Genomic DNA, 16594 nt, shown 5'->3' on the forward strand with positions numbered 1-16594 from the left:
ACGCAAACGCAGCGTTGAAGCCAAAAATAAAATTTTAGCTAAAAACACAACACATGCTCATTGGCCTTCAAACTCACGTAAATTTGTTCAGCAATAAAAGAGCTGGGATTTCAATTCATTCTGGTCTGTAACTAACATAAAAAAGAAAGCAAAAACATTTTCAGGAAAGCGCCCAATTACAATCAGAATAATTTAAAATGTAAAATTCCAAAACTGGACCACAACTAGTCTTGCAAACGCTTCTGGTCAATTAAAACGAAAAAAATGTTTCAAATGTTACCGAAAAAGCTATTTTGACAAAAGTCAATAATTCGAAAATGATGAATTGTGGATAAATATCTAATTATATTGGCTTATAGGTATCAATCATTAGGTGTTAACTGTGAGCATTAGATAGTTTCATTAGCAGATCCGTAGATAGCAAGTAATACCTTTGATTAATAAGAATCACCAATAGAAATACCAAAATGATCAACAAATGGAAAAATTCAAGAATTCATTAAAATTTAAGAAAACACCTTCTCAGAGCCATAAAAACCGTGAGCTTTACGCAGAAAACGCAGTATATATTCATCAGTCCTCATTTGAACATGAATGGGTAAACGCACAAGTTGAACTTTCAGTCAAAAATAGACTCGTCTGTGAATGGGGTGAACAAAATGCGAACAATTTTTCCAAGAGCCACAATAAAATCCAAATCCTTTTTCAACTTAAAAATCAACGATGACGCCAATTGCTCAATAGATATTTTGTCAAACACCTTAATATATCAAAATGATGCGTTTTTGTCGATTCAAAATTGTTAGTTCTAGATTACTTTCTTGGGACCAGAGGTAAAAATAGCCCTCATCTGTATGAACGCAGATCGTATCAGCTGCTTTTATGTCTGAACTACCTGTAAATTTGAACAAAGTTGGCTATAGAAAAATGGTTGGTGCCATTTTTCAAAAATTTAGCCAAAATTTGGTTGAAACAATGCAGCAAATGTTAAAACGTAAAACGAATGAGACTATCGTTATTAATTTTGCCAACGTTCACAAATATCAACGTACGAAAAATGTCAAAGTTACTCTAACGTTAACAAAACTTTAAACCTCCGTAACTCCTTGGAAAAAGCGAAACTCAGAAAAATCTTTTCAATTTGATAGTCTACGTTTAACAACCTTTCCAATGATACTACTCACAACTCTTTACGCTTAATATATCGCTCAACTAAAAAATTACTAAAAAACCAATTGAGCATATAGTTGCTTGAAAGTAGAATTGCTTGTATAACCAATTACATAAAAAACTTCGGAAGTGTAAAACAAGACCACATTCTGACTTGAAAAACAAAAGTTACAATGATAAAAAAGTTCAAAAACTAGTTTGAATTACTGAATATCTGATTTTAGTTGAAGAGCACTCGTTAGATACAAAAAAAAAGAAAATTGTAATAATTGAATACGTTCCCTTATGAACTGACGAGTTTTCTCCTTGAACCACTTTGACCTACAAAACGATTATTTTTGTTCAATTACCTAGTGCTCAAAAATTTGGAAGCATCGGCAACATATAATTTTTTACAAAAATTACAACTGACGAAAATGAGACGAATGGACGAAAAAAAAGTAAATTACGCGCACTATTCTGTCAAAAAAACAACCCAGAGTTAAAAGTAATTCAATCAGCACGGCACAAAAATATAATCTTTTGGTTGACAAAAACTCATTTACATAGCAATTTCACTATTGCTCTTTTGGATCAAAATGCTGCCTGATCTAAGTACATTTGGTTTAAAAAACCAACAATCCCTTTCGATTCAGAAAAAAAGTCACTACTACAAAAATCACCCAAATTTTGTTCAAAAGCACTGAAAAACAATTCAACATAATATAGGCAGTATTGCAAATTTGTCACAGCAGAACTGTTGAATAAAATAAATTCTGCTCAAACTTCCAGGGAAGGCATTTAAGATATAGAAAAACCAGCATTTTTCAAACTCAGAACCCCAAACAGAGGTCAGATCAGAAGACGACAATACAAACATGAACTAATTTCGGACGAATTGCTCTATAACGACAGGCGGGGCAATTTAATTCTCAGGGGTTTAGGAGGCCTAGATAAATTTTTATGGGTGCTAAAACATGACCTAGGAAGGGTTCGCACCCCCGATTTCCAGCATAGTAGAACACGCTGCTATCGGGCCCTTGTGATTGCATATGTTACGTACAATCGGTTTTCTTTTAGCAACAATTTAAATTTTAAATAAGAGCAAAGTAGGTCACGAAATAATCAAGAATACAAGCGCGAACAGGTCAATCGAAAATCGCAAGAATGTTCTGGAACAAAACGGTAAAGAAAAAATTTTGTATAAAAAGGCCCACTTTTACAATAATTGCTTCAAACTTCGTTCGAGAGCAATTAAAAAGTAAACTTCTAGTAATTTACAGTTTCGACAGATTTTTGAACACAAGCTGATATTTGGTCTGATTAGGCTAATTTTAACATTAAGCGAGCAGCAATATTTCACGTCTTTTTCTAGTTGCTTTATCTTCAATTCCACTTGCCTAAGCAATAGCACATTACTACTCAGCTGCATGGTTCGCTTCCGAAGTAAAAACAGACAGGTTAAAATTGCTGTTTGTAACAATAAATACTTGCTTGATTGCTTCACTTTTCAGTGCATCACAAACTAGCGAATCCTCATGCTTTACGGCTTCATGTTAAATTTTTCTGCATTGTCTATGCTGTCATCCCTTAAAACGAAGAGAAAAAAGACAAATTGCACAATTGCAATTTATCTTTTTTTCTCAAGAACACTTAGCTAATGGAGAATCTCACTGTTTATTCTGTCTCTTACCCCGTGTCGAGATGAGAAAGTGCAAATTTTGACACCTTGTGAAGTCCCTTCGAATACAAGTCCTCTAAGGTGGCCCTGAAAGGTTGAAACACTTAAACCTATCAATCCTACAATCATGAAACAATGGTCAGGCCTCAATAAATTCTAGTTACATTAAGAAAGCTCCAACGAAATCTTAAAAACAAACGTTCATTGAAATACGTTAACGCAATTTCAGTTCTATGGGAATTAATAAATTTTCAGCCGGTTCGCTATTTTACACAAACTGAAACTCCTTCTGTAAAGTAACGATCTCTCGAAAATTTACAGATTTTTAAACCCTAGTTTCAAATAAGCTACTAGTCAACAAAAAAGTATTTCTAGCATATTCTTCCCACCCCCAAAATTTCTTACTGGTAGTGTGAGGAGTACAGAAATTTATTTACCTCTGCTTAAGGAAATCGGCCAGCTCCTTTGAGGAATCCTTGCCATAATTGAGGGACTGAAGCAGCACATCGTAGCCACTGTTCTTGTCTCCCCAGAACTGGTCCTCGAAGATTGACATCTTCAGATATCAAGTTCTGCTGCAGGTTTTTGGATACATTCGACTCTGAAAAACAGAAAATACCCGAAACTTCAAAATGCCCAAAAATCAACTAATGTTTGAGCACTAAACAACGGAACTTATCTGTCTCATCCAGCTCATATTCGCTCCACCCCCATATCTCTAAAATCTACTTCGAAAAGAGCCAGGAGCATTTTGATCGCCTGGCTGTTTTCGAAAGATGTTTCAAAAAAGATTAGTTGGAGCCCTGAAGGATCACAATAGTCAAACGATATAAAACACTGACGGGATAATGTCAGAAAACAGCTGCAATAGCTTTGTAGATCCACAGTCACAAAAAATAACAAGGTTCTCCCTAATGTGCGATGGCATATAATGTTCCGAACCCACTAATCCAGAATCTCATCCGATTGAAGCACAGATAGACTGCCTCTAAGGAAGTAGTACACATTTTGTTATCTGAACTATGATATATTCTTAAAAATGGTTCAAATTAGTGAGGAAAATTGAACAAACGAACCGATAGACATGACTCAAGCCGTTAAAAAGTTTTATCAAGTGAACTAGTTTTACCAAAAACGAAAAATGGGATCCAAAATCAACGTCTATCCCATTTTCAAATCCCAAACCACTTCTTCAAATCCCAAACCAAGTGCCCTCCCTCTATTTATTTTCCATTAGATATTAAATCCTCAATTTAGACTTATACTTGATAGCAGAAGTAAACACAAATATGATTTCTGCACTAATTTATATATCTGAAATGAGAATGCGAAATCAGATCAAATTCAAACAGAGGTTATCCCAGTTATACAATCACGATGTAAGTCACGATTCAAGTCAGTCACGTTTGCCCTTGCAACTTATCAAAAGAGTGCTTTTACAAATTAGTTATCGATTCTTATATCAAAAATATACGACAAATTAGTTATCAATTGCGACACCAAACAAACATATGCGACACCAAAAAAAATCCTGAATAAAACTCCAAAAAAGTGTTGCTAACCAAATACAATCTTACAGTAAATTCCTAAAATTGAAAAACATTAACCACAAGAACTGGGGATTGAGTTTGAAGCAGCTAAGACATATGAATAACATTGATCAATGACTCGAAAACACAATCTGAAGTTTCAAATAAGCCTCTCCAGAAAATCAATTGAACTTGTCGGCAGTCAAAAAAATTGACAAGTGCAATTATACATGACCAAATTTGAACAAAACAAAAACCGAACAACAAAATCGGGCAAATGAGATTCAGATAGGCCTAGTATTGACTGATGAAGCTCAAATAAATTCGATTGAAGGGTCAGCCAAAAAGAACAGTAAAACAATCCAAACTAAAGATTCTTTTACAGTTCACAAAAAACAGTGTCGCCATAGAAACCATTAGCTATTAACTCCAGCCAAAGATTCTTTATGCTACTTCTGCAATTAATGAGATCTTTCATTACTCAGGCTGTAGCAAAGCAACAAAAAAACTCCATCCTAAAAAAATTTTACTATTTTTTTTTTTACAAAACAAGAGTTTCACAGTAATCAAAACCATAAACTGTAAAATAGCCTTCGTTTAGGCTGAATAGACGTCTTCAAAAGTTTGGATGAGACCTCTTAGTATTGGTACTTGTTTTCATTAATATTTTACTCACAGAGTAAACCTTAAATGAAAACACGTAGGGTCAAGGTCAACAAAATCATTACTTGGCCACAGACCGATTGAGACAACAGCATCTATCAACATTTAAAATTGAAAGACTCAATTGTACGTATTTTGTTATTTCTTCTTTGATAGCTTCTTAAAATTGACAGACGTGCATACAAAAAAGGTTGATACCAAGGAGATCGATTTTGTTTAATTCACTAAATTGAACAGTAGATTAAAAGTAATGACAAAAATTCAAAAAAATCTAAAGCAACTTCAAAATATGAGAGAAAAATGTTTTGTTAAACAACCAGCTTTACCAAATAACAACAATTATATATAGAAATCAACATCCATCCCGTTTTCAAACTGTAAAATCTTTCAAGTTACAACTTCATTATTATTCAGCTTGCTTGGCCTCTAATTATTTTTGATAAGTTTTTCAAGTGAGTGCAGATGTAAAAAATGGTCACTTCACTCACTTATATATCCAAATCGAGAATCTAAATTCAAATAGAGGTCACCCAAGCTCGTCATCAAAAGCTAAGTCATGTGTAAAATGATGCATGTCCAGTTTGCCCATGAACGTTAACATACACTTGTTCTAACATATTAATTATCTTATTATATAAACCAAAATATGCGAAATTGAAAAAAGCAGGAAAAGTATTGAGTAAATTTGGTGTTAAGATTTGAAAAGCGCAAACACAACCTCAAGGTAAATTTTAAAGACAAAGATATCTAAATTTACTATGAACCAGTAAGAATCGTTTGTTAATGAGAAGTTAATTAAAAGTCGTCAACACAATATTAAGGCGAATTTTTTAGCAATGAATTCAAGCCACTGATACGCTTCCTTTATTCCACTTATGAAATCATTGACAGCTTTCATTACTCAGACTGTGACATACAGAAAAAAAAATCTATACTAAATGTCAAAAATTGATAACATTTTTTCACGAGAAATAGTCTCAATATAATAGAGGCCTAAATCCATAAAATGTGAAAAAATCTACGTTCAGTTGAAACCCTTGAGAACATTACAGAGACCGTCAGCATTGGGACTCAGTAACAATATAAAAAAGGACAAAAACGATTACTAAAATCTGAATGAAAACTTTTGGTGTCAAAGTCAACAAAATCATTAGTTGCCCAGAGACCAATTCAGATATTAGCATATATCCACGGATATAGCAACTGCATCTCATTTAGTGTAATACACCTGAAAGTCAAGAGAAAAAAAAACAAACCAGAACTCAAATGGCCGCAAATATGAACAAAAGAAAAACCTAGATTCAAAATTGTTTTATTCTAAAAAGCACGATGAGAACAAAATAGTATCGATATCGCTTCAGTAATACTAATGCCCGTAATTAATAAAAACTGAAACATTATTGGGCAAAAAATAAATCTTAATGAACTTATGAACTAAAAAAATATGAAAAGAAAGACTCACAATGTGAACTCAGTGTGAAAAGTGAAACAAACACAAAAAAACTAAACCTTAGTAACTCCTTAAATTTAAACCTTAGAAAAGGAAAATATTTTGAAAATCTTTTTAGTTTCACACTCTACACTGGACGAATTTTCTAGTGATACCATGCACAATTCTCTACGATAAATAAATCGATCGGCAGAAATTGACTGAACAAAAAATCCTAATTGAGCACTTACTTACTTCCCCAAGAGTGGGGTCGAGCAAACATAACAAAAAGAACAAAATTTCAATTTTTTTAACTAATCAATGACATGTTATAATTTAATAGGAATCTCTATAATTAATCTCTGTTGTATAAAGCACCCTCAAAGCTGCCCTGAAAGCACCCTCAATTACAGTGACATAAACAAGTCATTTTAAAAGCTTGAAAGCATAGCAGGACGTCTGGCCTATAGTTCAAAGTTTCATTGAGTTAATAACAAGACAAAAAACTAGACCTATATCGGACTATGAGTGGAAAACCATTAGGAAAAAATCTGATCATAAAAATCGAAAAAACGAAGGCAAAATGCTGCATGTGAAAAAAAAACACAATTGAGAAAGCGAACTTTTGTTCTAACACCGTTTTCTCACTCTAGTTCAAAATTACAATAAAACATTTTTCGTCGCAAAACCTCTCGCTTTTTCGCTCCACTTTCTGTTACGGCGAGTCAAAAAACACCACTTAAATTTAACTTCAAAAATCATGAAAACCTTTTAGATCTTTAAAAAAGACAGCGCCACATTATAGTTCAAACTCTTTGACTTGCAAAAAACAATTCGCTCATACAGACGCACACAGGTAATACAATCAAAATCGCACAAAAGAATGATTAAAATTCAGATTTGTGACAACTGGTCGTGACGTCTTAAGGTAGTAACAAAATCTTAATAAAATAAAAAACGAAACAGGACAAGTCCTCAATTACAACCCAAGAAGAATTGATCAACCTAACAAATCCCCATCAAACTACCACCAAATATAGAACAGCTCTACAGAAATTATCCAACTACTTGTTAAGCACTTGCCCATATATACCTAAATAAAAGTAAAAGGAAGAACTCTAAAGAAACAAAAAACGAATTTTGAAGAACTACTGGTGAAAAACTATCAAAACAGTAAAAAGTTACGTAAACATTTAAACTACGAGTTCTTAGCAGACAAAACTACAAGTTTGATGGCCAAGAAAAAACTAATGAAAAAAGTTACGAAAAGATAAATGATGGCATTAAACAATTACGAAATCTGGTGGCATCCAGAAGAATAATGTCATCAAAATTATCAAAAACGAATAACACATTTTGAAGTCCTTGAAAACATCATGAGTCAAAGCTGGGAAAAAATAGCATCCTTTGATCACTTCCAACCAGGAAAAAAAAAGAAAACAGTTACGACAAATGAAGACAAGATTCCAAAATTCCCTAAAAGTCTAAATAAAACAAATGGTATCCGAGTTGAAAAGAGAGCTACGAACTGAATCGAAGTGATCAATATCTATCACATTGGAAAGGTGAGGAGAGCAGTCATCAGTGAGAGCAAGCGACAAAAAAACGAATACAGGTAGAACTAAAAAAAATTCAATCAACTTTTATGGAAACAAATATTAATATAACCGACTACCATCGAATTGCTCTCGGACGACTAGTCGAAGCTCTGGCCCAATTGCAGCCTACTTCAGTCGTGGGACGAAAATCTCCAATGGGGCTTCAAATGACGTCATTAGAGGTTATTATATACCACTATAATCAATAATATAATTAAAAAGATGACACCAATTTCGGCGCTCTTCTCATTTGACTTTTAGTGGTGGATTACCGCCACTTGAGTTCAGCTGCTTAAAATTGTGAATGAGAGAGGAATTTCAATCAAGCAGAAAGAAAAAGTGAAGTGCGCAAAAGTGCACGAAAAGTCAAATCGGTCAAGCAAACATTTTGCATTATAAAAGACAAACAAGTTTACAATTGCTTTAAACTTCGTTGGAGAGCATATAAAAACAAAAATATCAAACTACTACTTGAACTAAGTTCACTTACTCCTCATTAGACAGCCAAGATGATATGCCCTCAATAAGACTAAATGGCAAGACAAAAAACAAAAACGACAAAAAAAACAAACCCATTATAAACTTATGCGAACACAGAGTAATCATAGGAGTCATAATCCTAAAAACCACAAGCTATCAAATAACTTTAAGTAATTTAGAAAGTTCAACCAATTTTCATTAAGGCCAATGGGAGCTCTCTTCAATAAAGCTATGTGACAAAACAAAAAGAACAGAAGGCAAAACTAACTAACTAATTGAAAACATGACACATCGATAAAAGTCAAACGCCATTCAGTAAAACAATTAATGAGAGCTATTTATGCCTCATTGGGACACTAAAGAGGCTCGCCGTTATTACATTAAGTGACAAGACAAAGGAACGACAGACGGAAATAGTTCGAGAACTTTTCGCCAGCAGATAGTCACAAAGATTAAATGCAAACGCAAAACGAAACTATTACAGAAAGTCATTTATGCCTCGAAAAACCAATGCATTTTGTCATTAATGATACTAAATGACAAATAGGCCAACAGAAAAAAATCTTTAATGATACTAAAAGACAAATAAAATAATAAACAGGATAGCAATTAGTGTTGAAGTCATAAAAACTAATATCTGCCCATTGGGGGTTCACAATTTTTCATCTAAGATCCATTAGAACACATTTATAAACACTGGTAGCTTTCGTGGAGAAACACATTCGAAAGACAAATCAATTAGCACGTGAACAAATTCCTCCGAAGAAGCAAAAATTTGTTTCCAACAATTCTTCACTCCGCTTATCATTCAGATTCAAAGATGTTCACATCCTTAAAGGACTCGCTCTCAGACTTCCTTTACTACTCAACCGAGAGTAAAATCACTACTCAAAATATAACTTCATATCGACACCAACAAGCGAAAAGTGTATGAACAGATCTGAAAGAAAACAGCCAGAAGAATTCCGCAAACAACTCGAAGAGTCGTTTGTACCAAAAAATCTTCCAATTTAATAAACTTATACCAACTAAAACGACTCCTTTAAATAAAAACCGTTTATCAAATAATGAAAAAATAACCCTACAAAATAGCTGGCAGATTGCCAGAAAAAAGTCGCAATAGCTTCGTAGATCTGCAGTCTCAATAAAACAGTAAAAAAGACCACAAAAATTCGTCTTCATTGAAGGCTGATATGTTATCTTTTGATTAAAAATCTGTATAAGTTTTTACTGCCTCTATTATCTGCTCTCAAATAACTTTTATTTAGAAAGACATAGATTCGTAGATCGGCAGTCTAAAAACAGTAAAACAGACAGACCAAAATTTGTCTTTTCATTGAAGGCTGATCTGTTATATTTTTATGAAAAATCTGTATAAGTCATTGCTGCCTCTATTAGCTGATCTCAAATAACCTTCATTTAGAGTGACACACACCCATTTGACCTTATCTTTTTGGATTAAAGTAAATAAAAGTCAATTTCAAAGTGAGCAAGTCATTTTTGAGAGTGAGGTAAGTCAAGTGTGACCAAAAATTAAATCACGCAAATGAACAAAAAACTCGCTTCACTAAGAGCAAAAAATGACGCCACGCACGCACTTCGGTTGAAATTGCATGAACGAACAAAAAGCAGATTTGAAGTGGTTGTGACGGCACATGGTCGTAACAAAAATCGCGACACCGAAATCAAAAACATAGCAGGACAAGTCCTGACGTACAATTCAAATAATTTTCATTGACTAAACAGAAAACTAGACCTAGAAGGGACTACGAATAGATTGGAAAAATCATTTAGAAAAAAATCCAACCCAAAAATTTAAGTGACATAGCAGCATGTGAACAAAAAACCACAAGCCAGAAAGCCGCAAAACCACTCGCTTTTTCGTACCAATTCCTGTTTCGGCGTGACCAAAATCACTACTCCAATTTGACTTCAAAAATCATGAAAAAGTGTGAACAGATCTTAAAATAGACAGCGCCCCAATAGAATTCAAATTCTTTTAATTGTAAAAAACCAAGTGAAGGCCAATAATAGCGTCAGCTATCGCTGTCCGGCTATTAACAAAAACCAAGAGAAGGCCAATAATAGCCCCAGCTATCGCTGCGCGTCTATTAATCAAGCAAAAAGAATAAAGATTCACATATTTGTTTATATAGTACAAGAGCGCCTTAACACTAAATCTTTTCTTTAATTCGCCAAGCTTCCGATAACACACAAACCGTCAATAACCAACAGACATTTTGAAGTCTTTGCCAACTTATAGATTCAGAAATTCAGGATTGAAAACGTTAAAAGTCCTCGCAATTCCGAAGTTTTTTCGGACCATAATACGATTCTAAATTAGTAGAAAAGAATGGCACGTTGTTTTCCAAGATGAAGAAACGTGTATGCTAGCCTCTCGTGACGAGTTAAAAAACAGATTATCACAAGCATTTGTTTTCTATTTACATTTTACAATCACACAAACAATTATCCACTCAGTATTTACACGAATACATTTTTTACACCAGATTTGTTAAAATAAACGAACATTTCACAAAATTAAATATATTATAGTTCTAATTCGACCTTATTCGTAATCATAATTTGATCACATCTTGCAGCTTTTAGGAGCACAAAAAAACAATTCCGAAGATGAGCACAATTGTATCACCAACATTAGTTATGAAAAAACCCTCCCATTCATTTTTTTCAAGTTGAATTGAGTTAGAGATACTTAGTTCTTCAGAGAGGCTTTTTTCAAGATGTTGGACACAATGGCTGATAATTATGCTAAATTAAGGAGATGAGACAAATTGTTAAAGGAAAACTACATGCTCACAAAAAATACAAAAAATAGCACCTTAAGCATCGCCAGATTTGAAGGCAAGTGAGCTAATTTGACTTTTCAGTCGTTCTATCTCCAACTGTTGCTCGTCAATTTTAGAAGACAGTCTAACCACCAGGGTAGATTGAGACGTATTTAGTATCTGATTGGAATCTACATCACCCATCGGCCCCACTTCATCTGTGTGAAGACTGCTCCTAAAAAAGAAAACATGTCAACTTTATGGCTAGAAGCAAAAAGAGTTGCCTTCCCGTTTTTAACAAGATTCAACGACTGGTATAATTAACATTCATGTTACTGAACGAACTGTCGTCGTGCACTGACCCGAATAGTGCTCGCGATAAAACCATTAAAGAAGTAGCTCCTGCTTGCTCAAACACGTTATAAAACAAAAAAAAAAGAAAAGAGAAGTGACCCTGCTGATCACTATATCTGCCATTATATCTCAAGCAAGTTGCGCAGAAACATGTACAATCTTTCAATGCCTTTTGCATTCAAAATTGATGAGGTGAAAACCACACTCAAGGTCTTATTTCGCGTGCACGAAAACCTGAGGCAATTTAGATTTTTGAGTAAGAGCTGGCACAGACCCACGTGGTAATAACAACTCAATAACAACAAATTAAGGAAACATTAGGAAAAACATGTGACGGGAAAATCGTATTTTTGCTCTCCCAGACAAAGGCGTAGCTATTTCAATTCCAGCAGAAATATTTCTTCTGGAAAGCAAAAATTCTCCCAAGGGCAGAGAGCAAATATTTATACCTTGTCTCTGATTTTATTTATTTTTTATTTTCCTTTTAAAAATAAGGATGCTCGGCAATGTGCACACAATGTTCCGACCCTGCTTATTCAAATTTTTGGCTTAAGTATGTACCAAATCAAGCAGTATGTACCAAATCAAATCCGCATTTAGTTTTAAAAACATTAAAATTTATGAGGCAACAAACAACTAATTGGACAACTAAAAACCTTATTTCGTCAAACAACAAAAATGAGATCCTGACATCAGCTTTTAACGAATTTTCCGACCAAACTTCAAAGTCCTTCAAGAAACAAAGATTCATGACTATCCAGCTCGGATAAAACCTATTTATTAGAATCTATATAAATAAATAGTCCTCATTTATTTGTATCGATATATAAAAATAGTCCCAATTTATATGCATTCTCAAATATTACTTAAGTGAGCTCCAAGATTTCATCAATCGTTTGGCCAAAAATCTATACAGCATGCGACAACGATGACGCCAGGAAAACAAATTCAGGAGCATAGTGTTAGGATTTGGCAAACGATTTGCCCCTTGAATTCTCACCGACAAGTGATAAAAATTGATACTAAGAAGTGATACAAATTACACCAATTTCTGTGCACTTATGATTTCACGTTTAGCAGCGAGCAGTCGCCGCTTCATATCGGCCGCCTAAAATTCTGAATAAAACAAAAATTAGATAGAAGCAAAACGCAAAAAGTCAAGGGCTCAAAAGTCACTCGAAGTCAAAACGGTCAAGCAAAATTTTGGTCATTAAAAAAATGTCTGGTAGAATACCGGAAAATACTCGAAGAGCTGTGCAAAAAAGTCTTATCCACCTCCTTTTTCAGAAACATCATGCCCCTTACATATTTCAGAAAAATTGAAAAAAAAAACAAAATACAGTTAGGAACAACCAATTTTATGATGGGGAACATTATTAGCTCTCGGGGCGTAAGTAGGTGAAGGGAGGGTCGTAAGTAGGTCGTAGGATGGGGCTAGGTAGGAATTGGGGCCGCTTAGGTAAGTGCAGTGATTATGTGGGGGGCGGGTAGTTAGTTGGGGGAGTAGGTTGGCGGGGGAGAGGTAGGTATGTGCGGCGTGTTGTGAGTGGAGTAGATAGCTGCTGCTGGTGGGGGGGGGGGGGGGTTCCAGCAGCTGACAATTAACAAGAGAAATTTAGATCACGCAAAACAAAAAATTCAAGGTGTAAAAATCATCCGAGAAATCGAAACTGTCACACAAAAATTTTGCATAAAGACTGAAATTTACAAAAATTGCTTCAAAATTCCTCCGAAAGCAATCAAGGGGGACAAGAAAGTGAGGCCAACTAAAAATTCGCAAAACATTTAGGAAATACTGTCAAACCGGCATAAACCATAAGAAACTTCAAACGATGAAAAACAGTTCTTTCATTCCTCCGTTAGAGAGCCCAATTATCTTCGTATTAACCCATCAGTGATCAGATTTAAAAAATGAAAAAGAGGCAGCACTTCAAAACTCACAAAAATTTTTCGAGACATCAAAATCATACAAACCAACAGGCTGTTCAAAAAACATTGATTGATACATGTGATAGACCAATAACAATTTCGTCAACAAAATTCAACGATACAACAAAAGTTTCAGCAAATACGCCTAATTTTTAAAAATATGGAGTCAAGGTCATGAAAAAATAATTTGCTTTCTAATGATTCATTCAAGCAATAGGATCTTAGAACTATTAGAACACTTGTATTAGGTTTGAAAGCATTTGCAGAAAATAAAAAAAAACATCACAAACGGCAGTCAAATTGACCAGACCCAGAAAAATCTCAAAATTGCAAAGCGTCAAAAACTCATTCCAACGATATTTCTCTTTCCACTTTCAAAGCTGTTTGAAAGAATTTTACGATTTGAACCACTCATTGTTTTGCTCTTATAGCCTTTCTTGTATTGCCAAAATTACTGTTTGAATTTGAATTCTCATTCACGTTAAGAGATTGAGAAAAATGTGAATAGCTCAAAAAACACGGCTCCGCAATGTAATCCAAATCCTTTCGATGGTAAAAAAAAACTCCAATGCGACTAATAACATCCAAGTTATTCGGTCGAGTGGTATCAACAACACAAAACACAGTACACAATAACACGAAACACAAAATTTGAAAATTCTATTGGGTCGAGCGGTTAATCAACATTACACAAATGTTGCTAATAATATATATTTGCGCATAAAACGATAAACTAGTTGAAAGTTATTCTAATATTATCTAACAACGTTACCTTAAAATGCCAATAGCCGAGAACTTAAGACCTCCCGCCACAAAAAGGCCCAATTTAAAAATTTTCTTCAACTTACAATCATGCACTCGATGAGCTTTCTAATGATACCACTCATATCTTTCTACTAAAAACATTTATCGTTCAAAATTGGCTGAACACAAACACCCAGTTGAGCATATTCCATTCCCCACTAAGCAAGGTCGAAACAATTAATCCAGACTGAATTTGAATTGACTGAAATAAAAATCGCCTGAAGCTAAAGAAGCAGGTAGTTAAGAAATTTGGTGCTAAGATTATGCAGCTGTAATCCACAAACTAAAAACTTTGAGTAATAAATAGGTTCAAATCACCCTTGAAATTACGATCACGCAAAACTAAGTCAAGGGCGCAAAAATCACTCGAAAAGTCAAATCGGTCAAGCAAAAACTTAGCATACACAAGAGAGCCGGTACCAGAGACGACTCGATCAGTCGTGCAATATAATTACTAACCAAAAAGAAAAAAAAGTAATAGCTAAATGAAACTTAAGACATGGTTTTAAAAATGGACTAAGCTTTTAGTTTAGGGGTCTGGGTAGGCGAGGGTAGTGGAAGGGGGTAGTTTTGGGGGCGGTAAGGGTAGGTGGCGGGTGGGGGGGGGGTAGGTAGGTGGGGGCAGGGTGGGTGGTTTTTAGTTTGAATAGGGAGAAGAGACTGTTATGGGAAGACAAGCTCTCATAATGACCTTTTCACCCCAAGTACTACCAGCAGTTCCTAATTTCCAACTGTCAGTACCTAAGCTACTGTTAAAGGCTACTGTTAAAGGAAAACAGAAGTCAACTTTCTAAAACAAAAGTTCAAACCATGAACAAACTTGCGTCAGCTCCTCACTTTCTGAGAATATTTCATTGATATTTGAAGGGAGGATTAACAATATTGTTTTTGATCATCAGTGGTGGACATAGCGTTTTTATTGCACAAAGTTATGACTTGCGTACGTTGATAAGATCTAGCATAAGCAAGCTTGAACCAACTGATATTATCTCAAATTACATACCATAATTATTATGCAATTTACTAGCTACATTACTTAGTTTCATTTCGACATTTTTGATCTCAAATTCCGAAAACTTCACCTATTTCTTAAACATTTTTTATCTTCCTATAACTACTACTATTTCAGTCCCAAGTGGAGAATTTTGAAAAACATGTTTTCTCGCACAGTGTACTTCATGAATCTAGTTGTAACGGCAATTTCAATTCTATTATATTTAACTATATTCTGCTGTCCACAATGCTATCAAATTTGTTCACTACCTTGGAAGCACCTCGGGGTTCTCTTTTCGTGCAATAAATATGTCTCAAATGTCCACAGTGGAATTAGAAAGAAACCTGATAATATTCTCTATGCAGCTGATTCATGTCCTGAGAAACTTTTGGTCATTTTTTGCATGAAATATAAGATACATCTCTACGACTATTTATGTAGATTTTGGTCATTTCAGAAAAATCAGCAGGTTACAGCAGAGTTTGATAATAGCACTGCCATCAAAATATTTACATCACTTAAATTTGGATTCAAGCATCATATCCTACTAATCCGATATCCCGGCACAACCTTAAACTCATCTTTTCATACTATGTGAGAAAAATGAAAATATCGCTTTTAGCCATTTGTTCTAAGAAAAGAGCCCTTATCTGTACGTCAATGCCCACTTAACTAACAAGGGCTTTCGGTATAATGACATTCTCACTCAAATTTGCCAAACAAGACCAACACCAAGAAAATTTGACAAAAGTGGGCTAAGAAGATCACAAATATACCCACGTTGCAGTCTGCTCGCGACTGATAAGTTGAATACCCGAATCAGTGCCCCCGTTGCTACTTCCACCTGACGTTGTGCCAGTGTTACTACTGGTCCGAGTGTCAGAGGACAGAGTTCTAGGCTGAAGTTCAGAGGAGTTGTGACTATAAAGCATCGATTTCAAGTCTTCATTTTCTTGCCTCAGCTCAAATAATTGCAGAGACAAGTTTTGTTTAAACTCTGCCATTTTCTTCTGCATTTGTTTATGTCTGCCTTTGGCACTCTGCTTCTAAAAACCACATAGCAAATGTTAAAATGAACAAGGCGGCTCGGTAATGTGCGTTCGCACATTGAGTTCCGACACCGCTCATCTACATTTTTCAATTAATTGTCTACCAAATGAGGAGGAGATAAAAAAATTAACGTATCAACATATCG

At 34.6% G+C, this 16594-nt stretch overlaps 2 protein-coding genes across 3 annotated transcripts in view; both read right to left on the reverse strand.

Moving 5' to 3' along the window:
- LOC142346267 (F-BAR domain only protein 2-like) overlaps nucleotides 1–3427 on the reverse strand; it is a 61738-nt gene extending 58311 nt beyond the window's left edge. The window contains exons 1-2 of the mRNA XM_075398782.1: nucleotides 3268–3427; nucleotides 2843–2917 (exon numbers count right to left, since the gene is read on the reverse strand). Coding sequence (XP_075254897.1) covers nucleotides 2843–2917; nucleotides 3268–3386 — 194 coding nt within the window. The 5' untranslated portion in view covers nucleotides 3387–3427. The remainder of the gene's footprint in view (nucleotides 1–2842; nucleotides 2918–3267) is intronic.
- Nucleotides 3428–10949: 7522 nt separating this feature from the next.
- The window catches only part of LOC142345455 (uncharacterized), a 41176-nt gene continuing 35531 nt past the window's right edge, over nucleotides 10950–16594 (reverse strand). For both annotated transcript variants that reach the window (XM_075397513.1, XM_075397512.1), the window contains 2 exons: nucleotides 16180–16445; nucleotides 10950–11553 (listed from right to left, as the gene is read on the reverse strand). In XM_075397513.1, the coding sequence (XP_075253628.1) occupies nucleotides 11373–11553; nucleotides 16180–16445 (447 nt within the window). In that variant the 3' untranslated portion in view covers nucleotides 10950–11372. The remainder of the gene's footprint in view (nucleotides 11554–16179; nucleotides 16446–16594) is intronic.

The sequence above is a fragment of the Convolutriloba macropyga genome, chromosome 9 (assembly GCF_964194025.1).
Source record: "Convolutriloba macropyga chromosome 9, txConMacr16.3, whole genome shotgun sequence".
NCBI lineage: Eukaryota > Metazoa > Xenacoelomorpha > Acoela > Convolutidae > Convolutriloba > Convolutriloba macropyga.